We start from the raw sequence: 19,486 nt of genomic DNA, 5'->3' as shown, positions 1-19,486 counted from the left end.
TAATACTCAAATTCACTCAAATGTGTTTTGAATTGTATGACTGTCTCCTCATTGCTCAACTGCTCAGTTGCTGGTTACGTCAGTGTTATGGGTCGGGTTCTCCTTGCAGGCATCTACCAAATGAAAGAAAAGAGTCATTGTTGTGATCCATTTGATGTTTTGAGAGAACACTGCAGAGCTGTATAGATTATGCGGCTGTGTTTCCCTGGTCTTCTGTTATAGATCTGAGACCGTCCTTATAACATCCCTGGAACAAACATGTCCCTCACCAAACACCAAGAGATCTGTGCTACCCCCTGTTAGACAGCAACTCTTTCTGTTCTAAGTTTATGAGTGTACTTAAAGACTGACAACAATCTCACATACAATCGTAGGCGTTTTAGACGCAGGCCATCATGTATGCAGTCGCACTGTTACACACACATATGGGTAAACTCACAGTTTTGCTCTCAAACGTGCGTGGCACAGTTCTGCCGCCGAGCCTCGGAGGATGGTGGCAGCAGGCTGGCGTCTCTCTCTGGTGTTATTAATGTCCCCTCTCAAGTCTTGTCCTAGTTCACACAGTTCATAACAACACGCTGGGGCTCTGGGAAAGCAGTGGAAAGAGAGAGGGAGAGAGAGAGAGGGAGGGAGAGGGGGGGGGGCTAGCTGGCACCTTCGGCCGGCCGATGTTTAGCTGAGACCAGGTCAGGGTCTTTGTGGAGAGGAGTGCTGAGCCCAGCCTTTATGCTATGAGAGGGATGTTTAAACACAGCAGAGGCTGCTGCCTTTCGCAGATTGTCTATTGTCCAAGGCTTTTGTATTTTAAGATTCCCTCCAGATTTAGATTGCAGTGACCTAAACTATTCCTGAATTACACAAGAACTTGATTTAAAATGCTAACTGTGCATTTTGTGCATGTAAGCACTAGCATAATCGCAATTTATCTCAAAAATAAATTCTGGCATCATGTCATCATGAGATTTGTGCCTTTTAATTAAAATCAAAACACAAGTCTCTTAATTACATGCACAAATGCAGTAGGTGTAAGACCTGCTGGGAATAGCAGCAGCAGCTTGTCGCATCCCTTCCAAAGCTACTGGGCCAGCTGCAGGCTTGTCAGCGGGCAGCTCCCCTTCACTGATGTTTCATTACCTCACTTGCTACTTAAACGCTTTTCCTGGTGATAAGGGGAAACTGTTTGTCTTCCTACCACCCCCTGGAAGCAGCCATAGACCTCATCTTATTTATGATGTCCACTATAGGAGCGCTATTAACTTATCCTGACATTATGTTATTAGTAAGTAGTTGGATCAACTGATTTGTGAGAACATAGCATGGTGGCTAAGATGAATTTCAGTGTTGCCCTAAGCATGAATGGGTGGATTTCTAACCTGCTGTGTATAGCTTCTTAGTTGTACGTGTGTATTCTGTTGAATGTTATGGATATTCAGCATGGGTAGAATGAGTAGAATGTAGAACATTGCCTTTGTTTTTGGGGATGATTTCCACAACCCCCACTGTATCATTTAACCTGGTTGAAGTACTTGCCCTACATTCTTATTCTCATGGGGTTTTGTGTGTGGGTGGGTGTGTCTGTGCCTGTGTGTCTCTCTCTCTCTCTCTCTCTCTCTCTCTCTCTCTCTCTCTGTGTGTGTCTGTGTAGGTCTGTTTGTATGTGGGCTCTCATGTGTGGCGCAGTCTCAGATTTGATCAGACATGTAATTCAGAATCTTTCAGAATGAAGTAACCTTAGTAACTAAGGCAAAGGCAACTCAGCTGTTCATGCAGATCAAGGATAAGATGATATCATTCATTACTCTGATTGTTTTGTGGGAGGGTGGCAGCCAGGCAATCTAAAGTAAGTCTCAAAGGGAAAATATGGGGGCGATCAATTTGCCCAGCATTGTACTGTTGCAATACACGTGGGTGGGCACAGAGGTGTCATATTGACCAGAACTGCACAATAAGATATAAAAGCAGATGGGCAGCTTGCTGAACTGCCATTTCTGATCATATGTTAATCCAGCAATGTCAATATTTTATAGGCAATGTGTAGGAAGGATGTGTGTGTCTGTGTGTGTGTGTGGGAGGTGAGTTGGTGAGGCGGCTGATAAGTCAAGCAGGAAGACAGGGTTCCAAGAACAATTGAGGAAGAAAAATGAACTCTCTGAACTCTGGTGTGTGCCATGTGCTCGTAGTGTAGTCTCGTCTTCACCACGGTGGCAACCAGACCTGAAGTAATTTGCTGCTGAAATATTGATGTATGTGTATCCTGCTGTTTCTGCTGTTGCTTGTTGCTTTAAGGGGTGATAAGTTCATGTGAGGCCCTTTCTTCATGAGCTCTATGACAGAAACCTGAACATCAGGCTCAGATGAACTCATTCTCCCGTCAAAAGAGGAAATGAAATCAGACTCTCTGTGGAGCATCCCTTTCCTTGTTTAAGTGAATACAGTTTTGAAAATCAGTGTTTGAATGACAAAACAGTCTTGTGTTTCACTGAATGAATACCACAGTGGACCTAATACATGGCAGTTTTTTGGCCGTCACTGTGGAAAAGTTTACCGGTAGTACCTAGTACACAAAGAACAATGTCAGTGCTTTTAAATGATATCCTGTTTGATGGCATAAAAATGATTTGCAACTCCAAGATAGCCAACGCAGCTAACCTGACATGACATTGGCTTCCTCAGAGACACAGTTAAGTAGTAATGTTGCAGACTCCCGTGAGAGACCACATGACCTTGATGGTGTGACCACTGTCATGTCATATGTGACTCTTACGTCTCATGAAGTCATTTTGGCATGTGGAAGCCATCTTGAGTCATCTTTGGCTAATTTCCCATTCTTACACATAGTAATTTCATGTACACAGGAGATATGATGTTGTTGGTGTAATGCTCACGGCCCTCGAACCCGCCACCTCGACACACACCAGCATGGGAGTCGAACGCTCTAACCACTGAGCTAAAAGCCCAGGCTCTCAACTCAACGGTTAGAAGCGTTCTTAAGGTTAAGGCTGTGAGGATTTACACGGGCAACTAGCACAGTTCACCTCTGTTACACTCACCTCCCTAAATCCTCACTCCCATGATCCGGGTCTACGGCACCACTGTAACAGAGGTCGTAATTCGTCCGCTGGCCCTCGAACCCGCCATCTCGAGACACACCGGCATGGGAGTCGAACGTTCTAACCACTGAGCTAAAAGCCCAGGCTCCCAACTCAGCGGTTAGAAGCGTTCTTAAGGTTAGGGCTGTGAGGATCAACTAGCACGCTAGCTCAGTTCGCCTGTGTTACATTGGCACTACCAAAACAGCCGTAAAGAACATTTCACTGGGTTATCAACAGACAGTAGACAGTATAAGTTGAAGACCTGTGGTGCTATATGCCATAGAACTGGTAAATTAATTTTAGTTAGCTTTTAGCATCACTTACCCAGTTTATCAGTTATATGTACAATTTTTTAACCAGTTTTTATAATAGGTTGTCATATTTTGTGATGAATTTTGATGTTTTCATACACCTCCAGGTTGGTGTAGGAAATTGTATTTGTTCCTTGTGAGTTTCTCTCTTAAGTGAGACTCCATTTTTGCGATGCGGTGGGTGGTTAATCTGCTGGGAGGGGTTGGATGCGCCACTCAGAGGGACCCCATGTCTTTCATGGGTTCCTCTTCATCCTCAGCTCTGTCATGACTGAATATCTGGCACAGTGCCTAAAATAGAAGGCAGGAATAACACACTCAGCACCGTAATTTAAACATGGACTGGGTCCTGAATCCCCATGAATATCTTCAACTTTTGCCCCACACATGCCTAAAATAGAGACAGGGTTGATTTCAATTTACTAGTAATTACATTCTTATGGATAACGTTAACATAATGTCGAGGTTGCAGCAACAGCATTCCTTCATCACTTTGAATGTAGTGTTAATTATCTGTGAATGTGCATTAAAATGTGTGCAAGAAGGAGAGCATCAATAAAGACCAACAGTTTCAACAGTAGAAATATTTGGGACCTACGGCAGTATACATTCTTCAGCTGCAGTGCATTATCCCCTGAAAGAGTAGCTATATGCCTGCTAGTCAAAATTATCATCCGTTTGATAATATTTGATATTTATCTTCCAATTATCAGCCACAGGCCCCCAATGAAATGCTGAAATGGTGAGTTTTTGTTCTTTTGGCCTTCTGGCACTGTCGGTTGTGTGTCCTTGTAGGTTCTCAGTTTCTTTTCTCTCTCTCTCTCTCTCTCTCTCTGTCCCTCTCTGTAGTGTGGAGGCGGTAGGCCCAGCATGTGGGCAGTGAGTGTTGCGTGTGGTTGCACAACATGGGTCACGTTTCCTGCAGATGACGGTTCTCACCCTGTGTCACTCGTGGTTAAGTCACAGCCAGCCCCAAGAAAGCTTGGCCCGCCGTGGTGTTGGTTCATGGCATTAGTCGCGTGTGGCAGCTTCCTGCTATTAGTCAGTGGGGAACTGTGTGTGTGTGTGTGTGTGTGTGTGTGTGTGTTTGGGGGGCAGTGACTCAGCACAAGCACACACTCTGACACGCACATACTCACATGGATAGACACAGACACACACAAACACACAGACACAAACAGACTCACACACATTCACAAACATGCACATTCACTCCCCCACACACAGATCCAAGCATACAGAGACAGACACACACACACACACACATACACTCTCACACACACACACACACACACACACACACACACACACACACACACACACACACACACACACACACACACACACAGACGAACACACACAAACGAATGCATATACACACATACAGTCACAGAGACAAGCAGACAGACACAAGCACATAACCCTATAGCAGCTTATTCATGGATCAATAGAACCCACACACACTGTCACGCACAAACTCAATAGATATTGGAAGTATGTGTAAATCCACACCATGCTGCCAGGAGCAGAAGAGGGAGAGGGCAGGTGGCAGGGGGATGGGTGTTTTAAAGGGTCACGTACCCAAGCCCAAGCAAACATTTATAAACAAACATATATGCATACACACACCCACACACACACACACACACACACACACACATACACACAGATACACACACAAGCAAACATCTACACACAAACGCACAAACAAAACAAAATGTACACAGTGAAACACACACACAAATGCACTCAAATGAACACACATAAAACACATGCCATAAAGCATTATGAAAAACACACACAGACATACAGTACAAACACAACACAACACACAGGTGTGTGGGATGCAAACATTGCCCCCCACCCCAACCTACCACCGCCCCAATGTGTGGAGTTGAGGTTGAAGGCCATGTTTGCCGTTCTTTAGATCAATCTATTCTGTCAACACACTGTTCTAGTGGACAAGGGCCTTGGAGGTGGGGTTCCCCAGTGTACTCTACCCACTGATGGGTTTCTTTACCCACTGTTAAAAAAACGGACCCTTGTTCTGTATTAGTTTGTTTCCCATCCAAATAGCACCTCAAACATACAGCTTTGAGTCCAGAAAGTGCTCCTCTTTAAACATTTTGTGAATATGTGTGTGGATATATATATATTTTATATATATATATCCTAGAGGCGCTGAACGGCAGCACAATTTTCGTAATCACTCTTTTTCATGATCTCTTAAATACCCCTTTGTTCCCCGAGGCGAGATTGCCGAGGGTCGCTCTCGTCTGCGGCAGCAGTGCCATCGCGAGCCGAGTACTGATGAGCTTAGTCACAGGTGTTTAGGAGATATTAACATATTTAGCTTTGGAAGAAATCGGGGAATGAAAATGTTTGGCTTGCACTTTAGCCTACCGCAAAGTTCTTCACAATTATTCTAGAGTTTACTTGCAGTGGGGAGAATTTAAACATGACGACTGCTATATTTGGGTGCCTCTTTGAACCTCATCTTTGCCCCAATGGTCTTATAACTGTATATGTGTTTTGTGTTTTCAATTGACAGTTTGAAGGGTCACAAACTGTGTTGTCCCGATCAAGACTCACAAACCGCCGCCATGCGGTAATGACGCTTTACTCACTCGTAGCCTTGGCAACGTGCAAGGCTGTAGACATTTCGTCATTTGCCTTGGGCTCGGAGCGCCATGCGTCAGGCCCTTGCTAGCCACTGTTTATGTTATGTCAGAAGGTCGCACACTGTTTTTTTTTTCATATCAGGCCTCTGCACTGGAAACGTCACGAGATGAGCGTCATTGTGCCTGGAAGCAGGATTCATGTTCATGTTTGCGTAACTCCTCCAAGTTTTTTTTTCCCCCCTCATTTAATGGAAATGACTTAAGGAATGCCGGCATGTAGAGGACTGAGTCATTGTCAGTGAGGTTGTTTTGTGAAGTATTGGAGGGTAGAGAGAGATGTACACGTGGACAGAAAAAAAAAAGAAAAAGAAAAGTTGAAAGAATGAGAGCAATAAAAGATAGCAGGACTGTGAGAAAGACAGGCTAAGGGGAGAGGAACACGTAGAGAGAACTTAAGACGTTACTTGCTGGACACAATACTATAGAGTCATTGTCCGTTATTTTATAAAGGAAAGAAAGACAAACGAAAGAAAGCAAATAACCTAGGAAAGAATGCACACACAGACATATAGGGACTTCGAGATACAGTATGTATACAGGGAGATGGTCTGCACGTCTGCGTGACTTTGCACCCCACTGTCCACCCCCCACTGCTCCCATTGCCCCCCAGCGAGTCCTGACCTTTCAGTATCCCCAGACACTCATGGCTTTGACACGGGCGCTCCTGATTGGCTCCCAGCTGGCCAAAGGGATGAGAAGGGAGCATGCTGGGAACTCTTGGGGACCGTGATCTCCCCCTCCATCACACTTGGAGTGAGCCTGCTCTCTCACACACACACACACACACACACACACACACACACACATACAACACACACAAACATGGAAACGCATTCATGCACACTCACACACAGTCAGTTAGACTAACACGATGAGCTATGTGTACAAGGCCATGTGCGTGCTTTGAGTGCCTGTGATCTCCATAATACAAAGCATAGATCAATGTCAGAGTATACACCACTTTTGTTGTAATCCATTCCTTTGTTTAACCACACACAGTAGCATCTTCAGTCATAAATCCATTCATATCGAAGCTCTCTATGCACATGCTTAAACATCCTTAATAGTACTTTGAAGGGAAAATTATTTCTGTGGGACTTCAGAATAAGGTCCAAGTGGCAGAATGATACTAGATACTGTATATATATAGATACTTTATTGATCCCCAAGGGGAAATTCAAGACCCCAAAAATCAAGATACTGAATGGAGAGCTCCTCCTGCACACAATTCCAATAACACTCTTTCACTCATTACTGTACTCCAGTGTTTCTCAAACTTTTTTTCTGGGGACCCACTTTTTAAAAATGACAGACTATCGCGACCCAACTCGTGACTGTGGTAGTTAACAAACTAGATCAGTGGTTCTCAAACTTTTTCTTTCATTCCCCACTTTGATCAAGGGGGCATTCTCGAGCCCCACCTGTCCCTCATCGCTCTAAGAAAGTGGTAGGTCAAGCTTAAAATTGTCAAATTTATTGAAATAATGACAAGTTCTAAATATATCTTCTTCAACAGAGTTAAAATCAGCTGGTGCTGCATATATAATAATAAATAATAAATACATAACACACATATTTCTGTTTTCCAGCAACATATTAGGAAGCATAGGCCATTTTACAGCATTGTACAATATATTCAATGAAATACCAACATGCTGCATCAAATGGATCCATAATCCAGTCATACTGAGCACTGCTGGTTGGGAAATATTTTTGAAATAAACTTTGCAGGGATGTGATGTAGGCCTACTGTTTAATACATGGGATCACAAGAGTGCCTCCCAATCAGACGTTTCAGCGATTTCGCTCAGAAATCTCAAAGGCATAATACTGTCGCGACTCGGGGCTCAAACACGCGCAACAGCACTTTACCTCTTAGCGATACATTTGAGTCAAATGTCCAGTATATTTATTAAATATATCGCTAAGATAGGCCAGCTTCGTCAAGAAATGTTCATTAGTGAACGTGCTTGCAGATTCAGACATGCTCTTCCTCCAAGAAGAGGCGAATTCGGGGGCTCAAACACGCCGCGCAACAGCACTTTACCTCGGGGAAAGCCACTTTGCCTCGCTGTGAAACAGTACAGCCTTTTGGTCAGCTACCATCTCTTCCAAAGTCACGGAGAATAGACGCGCTTTTAAGGGCCAGGTTTTGATGAAATTCACCCTCTCACAACAACGTTCAAAATCTCATGTAGGTCGGGACTAACTAAGCTGCCTTGACACGAAGCGCATCCCTGTGAATAACACAGTCGTCCATTGCGCATCGGGTGCTACATGGGCCCAGGGATAAAGAAAAAAAACTTCGATCAGTTCCCCCACCTGGCATGTCTCCGCAACCCAGTAGAAACGCTGCTGTACTCTATTGCTGTTTTGAAGCATGGATACATGAAATACTCTTAAAAGCATTTTTTAACACATTATTTCTTGGCTCTGGCCGTCTTGGCATATTTGTCTCCCCTATGACATTGTGCAGTTTTAAGGATGTGTGGATTTCAGGAAGCGATTTATAGCTCCGTCCATAGGCTCAAAGGATGGGGATGCATGAGGTTTGGGGTTTGGGATGTGGGGTAGCAACGTTAGGGGGCCACAGGGGTGCAGCTTGATGGAGATGCAATGTGATGGCCGAGACATCGGGCATTTTATGGGCCGCCCTCATGAAGTGTGGCCTAGTAATGCCAACTCTAATCAAAACTCGAACCCCCTCAGATATTTAGTGGGTGTATGTAGTGTGAGTGTGTGTTGGGGGGATTGTGAGGCGTGTGCCTCTCGGTGTGTGTGTGTGTGTGTGTGTGTGTGAGTGTACACATCTGTGTGGTTGTATGTGCCTGTCCCACTGTGTGTGTGTGTGTGTGTGTGTGTGTGTGTGTGTGTGTCTGTGTCTGTGTGTGTGTGTGTGTGTGTGTGTGTGTGTGTGTGTGTGTGTGTGTGTGTGAGGGGTGGGCTGTCTGTCAGATGATAGCCCTCTGTTGGTTCCTGTATTTGTCCTAAATTTGTGCCAACAGACCTGCCAGAGACTAAATAAATATTTCAATAATATGTGACCTACTGGAAAACAGAAGAGAGATAGCAATGACAAGAGTGAGTGAGAGAGTGTGGAAGAGAGTGAAAGAGAAACAACAGAGAGAGAGAGAGAAAGAGAGAGAGATATAGAGAGAAGCTTTTGCTCTGCTTCTGTGAAAGAGGGTTGGGAAATGAGAATCAAACCAGCGTTGGTTCCAATATTCAGAGTGGCACACTGCCCAGGTGGTGAGAGAGAGAGAGGGCGAGAGGGAGAGAGAGAGATGCACTGTGGGAAAAAGAGAATGAGAGCTTGAAAGCAATAGAGAAAGATAGAGAGAGAGAGGGAGAGAGAGCTAGTGTGGAGTGGGATAGAGAAATAGATAAGAGAAAGAAGCAGGCCACAGCGATGCACACAGGGGGGGGGAGTGAATCAGCACAGTGCAGGTCTCTCTAATTGGTGTGCCTCCTCTCCTCTCTTACCTCTCCTCCTCCTCTTCCTTCCTCTCTCCCTCCCTCCCTCCTTCCCTCCCTCCCTCGGCCTCAGCTCCTGGATGGCGTCCCAGCTCTCTGAATGCTAAAGAATAAATGCATCAGCTCCCCTTAGTGATTTAAGCGACCCCTCCCTTCCCGCGTTGGTGGTGGTATAACGAAGGCGGGTGGACAGGCTCTGGGTCTACCTGCCTACTACAGCAGCTCTCCATTCACTGAGCCGCGCCGGCACGGCGTGAAGTTGTGAAGTTGTGAAGTGTCGCCGTCGTGTTCGGGGAAGCCGATGTAACGCTTCCTGACTGACTCGCGCTGGCGTTTTGGCAGGCCGGCTTTCATCACCGTGATGTGATGTAGAGTACAGAGAGGAAAGACGTTTCCCCCCGGTGCCTGTGTGTGTTGTAGTGAGTGACCTTGATGTTGCAGTGGTGCCACAGCATCCAAAAGCGCCCTCCTCTTTCTAATCAAGGGGACGGATGCGATCAGGCTGACTGTCAGACCACAGAGAAGAGTATGTGAGAGAGATGAGAATATGAGGGATGCGAATATGTTAATATTGCTGGCATGTTGCAAATATACACACAGTACTACATAGCTGTGTATCGCTATATTTATAAATGTATGTATAAACAAATATATAAACAACAAATATATGAATACATATATTTATAAAATACTAAAAACATCTGACAATTTACACTAAAGACCCAACATGTTTTGAGCTCACATTGACAAAATGTCTGTTATTGTAACACATGCTGTCATGTACTAGCGTATGTACTGTGTGTGCATCTCGTAGGCTGTGCTGCATGTTTTAGGTGCGTCTGTTCTGGTCTTGCAGGACTGCTGGGCTGCAATCGTTTCCGTGGGTCTGCGCTGGACTACAGTGCCCTGCTCCTGGAGGAGGAGGCTGGGGTGCTGTACGCCGGAGCCAGAGAGGCCATCTACGCCCTGGACATCGCCAACATCTCCTCCCCCAGGGCCAACCACTCAGTGAGTACACAGCCGTGGTAGACGCCAGGCTCGGATTATTTTGGGATGTGTTATTATTAGTTTGGAGAATGCCGCCTTACTAGAAAAATCTGAAAATGTTGTCTGTCTGACATCCATGTAACTTATAACACAAACAGGTATTCCTCCATTTACTGTATAAAACCCTGTTGTCCTCTAACCTGATTGTTATCCCCATGTACCACACACTCTGACATGCATATTTTCTGCACGTTTGTGAATTTTGATTGCTAATCACTCCGTATATGATTTATATGTTTGTTTAAGCATTGGCTGATGTGACCTTTTGTTTTATAGATCAAGTGGCCAGCACCAGCTGAGCAGAAGAGGCAGTGCCTGAACAAAGGCCGAGACAATCAGGTAAGGGAGGACTTCTGTCCACCCGTCTGTCTCCATCACACCAGGGAGACTCCTGCAGAGCCTGAGAATCTAGTCAGAGGCCTTTAAAATGTGGGAAAACACACCCATCAAACAGACAAGTGACAGAAACCAGTGTTTAGCCATGGACATGCAGCGAAGGGGGGAGGCAGAAATACATTCTCTGTCAACAAACCCCACTGTAAACAAGTCATGAGCAAACTTGTCAAGAAAACTTGAGTACAAACACGTCAAACAGGGGAAACTGAAGACGCCTACATGAGTTTCGTCTTCCTTTGTGTGTCTCTCTCCTCCTTGCCATCATGTTTTGCTTTGGACTATGTTATTGTAACGTACAGTAGGTGCCTGATGGCTATGGCTGCAGTTTCTGTTTATATACACCTTGTGTTCCCATCCGTGGAGGCATAACAGCACCTCACAAATTGTCAGTGGCCGACTGTGAGGGTTTTCTCTGGGTATTTATAGCCTGGTTTTAGGCCTCACTTTTTTTTTTACGTCCTGTAAGAACCAAAAGGCATTGTGATGAAAAATGGTCCCTCTTCCCATTTTAGAACAAGAGTGTAGCTGTCTGACTGGCAGCCTGGCTTAATAAACCTGTAACTCTTTAGGGCCTGTTCCTTTGAGGTCACTCACATCTGTCTCGATCTCCTTTTGTCTTACAGACGGAGTGCTACAATCACATCCGCTTCCTGCAGAGGCTAAACGAGACTCACCTGTACACCTGTGGAACGCATGCCTTCAGGCCACTCTGTGCATACCTTGTAAGAGCTTTAATTATTACCTTAGCTTTAGATTTACATTGAATGTTGTTATTATGTACACTCCTGCACACACACCTACGTTGTAAGACCTTTAACTAAGTATTACCTTACCTTTAGATTTATATTGAATGTTGTTATTATATACATTAATTACGGATACTATGTATAATATATTTGTATCTTCACATTCTCCTTTTGAATGTACAGAGAAGACTTTTATAGCCCAGAATGTCAAGTCAAGTGTAATGCACACATGCTTCAACGGCCCTGTATCAAGAGTCAAGGCAGCCGTCAGGATCATCTAACTTATTCTTGTCCTTTTCATCCCTCTCTCTCTCTCTCTCTCTCTCTGTGCACTCTCCTCTGATAGGATGTGGAACAGTTCCGCCTGTCGCGCATCGAGGATGGCCGAGACAGGTGTCCCTATGACCCAGCGAAAGGCTACACAGGCCTCCTTGTGGGTAAGCTGTGCCAGTCCAAGCTGTATCTATGTTATTGGTTACTGGAGGGATCTATAAAGTCTCTGTGTTATCATGAGTTTCATTGTTCATTAAAGGAGTGTCACAATTTACTCCAGTGGCGATCAATCTCAACACTGTTGAAACTGCGATAGGAGAATAGATCCTTACAATACAAAAACTAGGGCATGATTTCATAGATCTGAGCAAGGTTATTCAAGGTCATTCACTCACTCACTCATAATTCTAAGCTATTTCTTGAGCACCCTGTGATATGTAATCCAACACCTCTTGCCTAAAATCGTCTGCTTTCTTTCTGCACATGATCAGATGGCGATATGTTCTCTGCCTCTCAGTACGAGTTCCGGAGCACACCTGATGTCCGACGCAACTTTCCATTTCCTCTACTGAGGGCAGAAGAGGCTCCAACCAGATGGCTTATGGGTAGGCAAAACAAGGAAGTGGCAGTGCCTGTCACTCTCATGTTAAGGCTGTTTGCATTTGCATTGTGTCTCACTTCTGAGTTGCTTTAGTTAAAGTGATAAATTGAATGGAAATGTAAGTCGCTTGACGCTTATTTGTGTTTAGTCAGACCTGATGTAGTGAGGGGTGGATGTATAGTCATTACTGGAGTATTGTTAATGTGCGTGAGTGGATTGAAACTCACATACACATCTCTCCATTCTCTGTTCCAGAGGCTGACTTTGTGGACTCAGCCCTGCTGAGAGAGAGCGTTAACAGCTCCATCGGGGACGACGATAAGATCTACTTCTTCTTCACAGAGAAGAACCAGGAGCAGACGGCGTATTCCAGCCAGAGAAGGGTGGCCAGAGTGGCACGAGTATGCAGGGTAAGGAGAAGCACTCATTCAGTTATTTATTTTCTATTCATCTAGATCTAGTGCCATTTGACTTATTTTAGTCTCACGCCGGACAAGTTCTTAGCCCTGAAGACAGCTTTTTGACGATACTGCACAAGAAGCACATGTCTCTCCCTGCACACTAAGCCAAGTTTGTCCCTTTTGTTCGTAAATAATAGCTAATAATAATAACGGCAACAACAATAATGATGATAATTAAGCGTAAACTGCACCCTAAGCTATACTGTTTTGAATAAAGTTCAGATAGTCAATCATTTTATGGCTATATTTGTAGCCCAATTTTATGGCTATATTTATAGCTATATTCAATAATTGTAACCCTCCTGGGCAGTAATTTCCCTAATGTTTTCATGAAGCTATTTTCTAATGACCTTGGCATTGGCACCACCGCTACCTTGACTCTGCCGAAAAACAGCAGCAAAGTGAACCTGCACCGGTCAGCACTACAGTAAAGTCTAGTCAGTGGGATGGCAGGCAGGAACAGTAGACGACCCTTGTGCCCAGGAGACATGTGCCCATGTCGGGCCCGTGTGGGAATACGGGATGACACCGGCGCGCACTCTTCCTCTGGAGGTGTGAAGACAGTCTTCCTCATCTTCCTCTTCCCCCCTGTCTGAATTATTGAACCTCAGACTGACCTCCTTATTGTGCTGGGTTCAGCGGCTCAGTGTTGTGTGGATGGGGGGTTGGGGGTTGGACGTGGGGTGTTGGTGGGTACTGATGCCACTGTTGCCAGGCAGAATAGAGCCCACCCCTCATCCCTAGACAGTAGTTTCACTCCCTCTCTCTCTCTCAGTCCCCCTCCTTGCTGTTCATCCCTCCTTCCCACTCACTCTCTGTCTTCTACTTGGCTATCCATCCTTCTCTACTCCTCTCTCAGTTTTTCATTGTTCTCTCTTACTTTTCTCTCTCTCCTATATTACTAGTTTCCCCAGTCTCAATACCTTCCTTTCTCCCTCAGCTTTTTTCTCTCCATCTTACTTTCCTCCATATTCTCCTCATCCATCTAATCTCATCTCATCTGATCTCATCTCATTTCTCTCAGCATCCCTCCTGCCCCTGCCAAACCACTCTTGCCAATTCCCCTAAATCTCTGCACTCCGCATTTTTTTTTTTTTTTTTTTTTATCAACACACACTTGTGTTAATGTTACCCCCCTCATTGCCTCTCGTCTCTGTCATTTTGGCACCCCTGGTTCATTATTAATCTCCATTATTTCACACTCACCGTTTTCCACACCATTAACAATTCAGCTTCGGCGGGATCCAGGTCAAGTCCCTCACTCTCTGTCTATGAGCACGGTGTCGCTCAGCAGGGGCTGGAGATGGGAACTGGGAGGGGCTTTTTAGTGGGGAAATGTGTGTGTGTGTGTGTGTGTGTGTGTGTGTGTGTGTGTGTGTGTGTGTGTGTGTGTGTGTGTGTGTGTGTGTGTGTGTGTGTGTGTGTGTGTGTGTGTGTGTGTGTGTGTCTGTGTGTGTGCGTTTGTGCGTGTATGTGTGTCTTTGTTGTCAGACACTTGTCAGATATTTTTCTTGGGTCTATAACAAAGCAGCTCCATTTGTGAAAATATAAACACAGAGAGTTGTAGCTGCTGATAGTGGATGTGGGCTGGACTCATGGCAGATGAGTAGTGATTGAGCTTTAGAACATTCTGCAGTCAGGGAGGAGATGTGGGGAGCGGACTAAGGAACAGGGTTACTGGAAACTTGTTCTAGTGGAAGGATGTTGAGGTGAGCAAAGCAGAAGCCTGAAAAACAGAAGCAGGTGGAGAGGTTGACCGGACGCGTGTCATAAGAGCATGGCGCACGTCCCCCTAGAGACGAGGCTACGAACACGGGATTTGCATGTGCCAGAGACGGTTAGAGGGCACCTTGTTAACTTGGGGGCTTCTGCACGCGCCACAGGCAAACATGCATAAATATGCAATCACTCTCTCTCACTGTCTGTCTCTCTCTGTCTATCTCTGTCTCTCTTTCTGACTCTCATGCACACAGATAGAAACAAACACAGACTATTTCTCTGTCTCCTTCTGTCTGACACTCGTACACAAAAAAGACAAAAACAGTCTCTCTCTCTCTCTCTCTCTCTCTCACTCTCTCTATTTCTGTGACTCTCTTTCTCACTACCCCTCTCCTAGTGTAACATAAACTCCTTGGACTCTACTGAGCTAGAAAGCCATCTGGATTTTCCTGTCTGTAACATCCGTACACACACTCCCCCACACACACACACACACACACACACACACACAAACACACACACACTCACTCACACTCAAAGCCACTCAGCCCTGTGTGTTTAAACTGCAGAGTGCTTCTCAGCCATCAGCTCTCTCTCTGCCCCCTGCTCCTCTTCTCCCTCTCCCTCCACCCCTGCCCATGTCTCTCTCAGCCCCCCCAGGGTGTGAAGGCTCCCTGTCCCCCTGCCCATGTCCCTCTCAGCCCCCCCAGGGTGTGAAGGCTCCCTGTCCCCCTGTCCCTGGCCCTGCTTCATGGGAATGTGAGCTGACAGCCCTGGTACCCACATCCATGCTGTGCGGTTGCCTCAGGCCCCTGTTTAGTTAGCTGGCCGTGTAGATGTCTGGGGCACCCTGTCTATTTTCTGTCCCTGCTATTCTTTTCTCGTCTCCTGTGTCTGTCCATTTCAGTGTTGCTATTTCCTTCTTTCTTTCCCTTTCTCCCCCTCTTTCTCGCTCAGCTCTGTTTCTCTGCCTTTTCACCTTTCTGCTTCTTTCTAACTTTGATGTCTGTTGCGCTCTCCCTCTCCCTCTCTCCCTCTCTCGCTTCTCCCATCTCTGTCCCGCAGCGTCTTGTCTCCCATCCAGGCAGAGAGACATCCAGCTCTCTCGCTCTCTCCCTCTCTCTCTCTCCGTCTCTCTGTCTCTCTTTCTCTCTCTCTCTCTGGAGGTCGGCCATGATGCCCCTCCTCTCTCTCCCTATGTGGTGGCGCCTGCCCACTCGCTCGTTCGCTGTGGATGCTTAATTCACGGTAGGGGGGATTAACCTTCAGGAGCCAGCGCCGTTTAATGGGGAGGGATATTTACAGAGTGCGAAAGAATGGGGGGCTTGTAATTGGATTAGCTGGCTCGGGGTCCTTATTAGCTTATCTCCACCACTGCTGACGTGGCCGAGGGGTTTAAGACGAGTTAGGAGTTTTGGGAAATTCATTCGTCATTGGTGCCTAAATAGGCAGGTAATACCTGCCCGTCAGATCGACATGTTTCAGACAACGTCAGTCTTCCTCCAAGTCGGCCTTCCTTAGGGGCCTGCATAAAATATGGTGTACGCTGAATCTATTTTGAATGAAGATGAAGATGAAAGGTCTATGAGATGCATAATCCTCAGTGTAACAGTTGGTGCAATTTTGTAGTTTGCATAGTTTATCACAGTAGAGGGAAACACAGGTTTGATAAAACAGAGAAACTATATTAATTTGCTGGTGGAGGTCAGTGTGAGGCAGAGATGAGCAAAAGGATTTGTAGCGCTGTGTTCCAGAAGAGATATTAAAGTGCTATATTCCCACGCAGCAGTGTGTGTGTGTGTGTGTGTGTCTGGTCTCAGCATGGTAAAATGTAATTAGGGGGAATCTGCCATAATAGTCCCAGCCAGGGCCAGACCAATCACAGCCAGCGCTGTGCTGACAGAATAAGAAAAGCAGTCAATTTACCCCAACTCGTTTCTCCCTCACAAACACGCACACACAGAAAACTCATAATACTGAAAAAAACTGTTTATAGTTAGTGAGTGTGTGTTTTGATGCTCGATCATCTGCAGTGCAGATCTCTGCTTTTTCATCCTAGATGTGGATGGATGGATTATGCTCTGCATTGAAGATATAAATACATACTGTTCAAACACACACATACACATTCACACACACAGACACATTCACACACACACACACACACACACACACACACACACACACACACACACACACACACACACACACATTCAATTAAATTTCAATTTAATTGTACTTATAGAGCGCCAAAATATTACACATATCTCATGGCGCTTTACAGAGTGTTAGACAATCAGAGAAAAGAAAAGAAAGAGAGAGGCCCATGGGTAACAGGGGGGAGGAAAAACTCCCTAGAATTGGAGATACATATAGGAAGAAACCTCGAGCAGATCCACGACTCAAGGGCCTGACCCATCTGCCTAGGGTCAGATGCAGGACAGTAAGGTCTGTATACATGACAAATGCATATGTTAGTCAGGTGTAGAGAATAGGACATGGTGTTAAAAGCCGCCTGAGGTGAAAGTTACAAGAGGTGGGATGATTACATATCTGGTATGATAATGCATTAATCCTAATTTAGTGTCAGAAAGTCAAATAGTCCAGCGTAGGAAATGGAATTGTTCAGGGGATTAGGAGTTGTCAAAGGGCATACACACACACACATTCACACACACACACACACATTCACACACACACACACACACACACATACACACACACACACACACACACACACACATACACACACACACACACACACACACACACACACACACACACACACACACACACACACACACACACACATTCTCCACACACACACACACACACACACACACACACACACACACTCCTACTTTTGCCTTCCCTCTCCTCCTCCCTCACCTCTCGCTCTCTCTCTGGGCCAGATGTACTAACGCTTTACCACCCCACTTCAGGGCGTTTTGTTTCTAAGCGTCAGGTAAAAATCGTGTAGGTATGTACAAACAGGCCCAATGATAAAGCAAACTGCCTTGGCCGGAGCTGAAAGTGGCAGATTATGCGTTTTCAATGTCATGCATATGCATTCATGGGAGGATCCAGGGGAAAGTGGAAGTTTAGCGAAAAAAGATGGGAGGGGAAGAGTAAAGAGCTCTATTTATGTATTCAGCGGTATGTACAAAGACTGCTCCTGAAGGAAGACGCCTATTCTGTGCCTAAATACTTCCGCCTTGTAAAAGCAGGTGTTAATCCAAATTGCAGTTCAATGCGCCAATAAGAGAACCTTTAAAGACAACAGAATCGCTATTTAGAGCAACAGTTTTGTAAGTCTTTGTACCATCAAAAGCAACATTAACTTTCGCTATTCTAATGTCTTGCTTTCACTTTCACGCCATTCACTTTAAACTTTCCTACTTGCTAGATTTGACCACCTTCCATAGCCTACGCGTAACAAGTATTTTGAGTAGAACTGCTGATCTTCATTATCTCCTGCTTGTTACATCTTATCATGTATGTACATTTCATGATCAAGCAAACGCTTGATTCTTTTAATGTTGTCATCAGTTAACTTCATTCAACTGCGCTTTGTATGTAGGCTTCTGCCATTCAGTTGTGACGTTCACACTGGGTGCTTTATGGGCGGAGAAAGGCAGAGAAAAGCACAGTTTACACTAAGGATTGAACGATTGATAAAATACGACGGAAACTTGGGTCTGATAGCGCTCGCGAATGTGCGTTTGTCCATGACGCTGCTAACGCTAATGTCGGGCAAAATGTAACGTACATCTGGCCCTCTGTGTTTAAGCCCTCCCTCCCCACGCCTCTCTCCCTCTGACAGGGGGACATCGGTGGCCAGCGGACGCTGCAGCGGCGCTGGACGTCCTTCCTGAAGGCCCGGCTGCTGTGCTCCATCCCGGACTATGAGCTGCAGCTCAACGTAGCAGCCGCCTGCTGGAGGGCTCGGCAGGACAGCCGCCTTCACCGTGGTTTGGACTGGAGTGGTGAGAACACCGTAGCGTTGAAGAACAATAGAGTGTGGATGTCACTGCAGATTGTATTTATTGTGCTGTATTTAAGTACTGTATATTTGAACTGTACAGTACAGTTTGTTATGTAGGAATCATTTTTTTATTTGTTCTTATAAGAACTATAAAGTGACTCACTAGTGTGAATTCAAATGCAGAAATGAGATATACAATTACTAAAGGACATGTTAAAGCAACAGTCAGGGATTTCGCAGCATGTGTTTTTGTGTTTTTTGTGTTTATGTTTATGTTTACATTCATTAGCTTTTGTGCAAAAAAACATACATTATATTTTAATCAAGGACCAAACCAAACACACCAAAGAGGTAGCTCACCCCTACCTTCAGTATTCACAGAGAAATTCCACGCAGGGTTTAATTTTTGTTTGGAGCAGTCTGCCCCCACTTTGTTTGCTTCCAGTTTTTGGAGCCTGGGCTGCTTACAGAGACCGGATTTGTTTACAGTGTAATCACGGAATGGGTAGCTAGCGATCCTGAGAAGATGATTGCTGAATGTGACAAAACAATTTATGGGCTTAAAATCGCATAAAATCCCTGACTGCACCTTTTATGTTCATTCATAAAAGTTCAAAGCTCATTGATATTTTGAGTATACAAAGACCCCAATTATTATTAGTGTCTGTAGGATTACTAATCAGAGAGCCATCTAAAGTAG

The 19,486-nt window shown here is 45.2% G+C and overlaps 1 protein-coding gene across 1 annotated transcript in view; it reads left to right on the top strand.

The window, feature by feature from the left end:
* LOC125287129 (semaphorin-4G-like) overlaps nt 1–19,486 on the top strand; it is a 32,007-nt gene that overhangs the window by 5,695 nt on the left and 6,826 nt on the right. The window contains 8 exon segments of the mRNA XM_048232664.1: nt 10,415–10,566; nt 10,882–10,944; nt 11,625–11,723; nt 12,094–12,184; nt 12,512–12,625; nt 12,877–13,031; nt 18,625–18,733; nt 18,736–18,787. Coding sequence (XP_048088621.1) covers nt 10,415–10,566; nt 10,882–10,944; nt 11,625–11,723; nt 12,094–12,184; nt 12,512–12,625; nt 12,877–13,031; nt 18,625–18,733; nt 18,736–18,787 — 835 coding nt within the window.

This window comes from Alosa alosa, chromosome 22 (genome assembly GCF_017589495.1).
Source record: "Alosa alosa isolate M-15738 ecotype Scorff River chromosome 22, AALO_Geno_1.1, whole genome shotgun sequence".
Lineage (NCBI taxonomy): Eukaryota > Metazoa > Chordata > Actinopteri > Clupeiformes > Clupeidae > Alosa > Alosa alosa.
The sequence above is the reverse complement of the archived record's forward strand: the minus strand, read 5'-3'. Positions and strand labels throughout refer to the sequence as shown.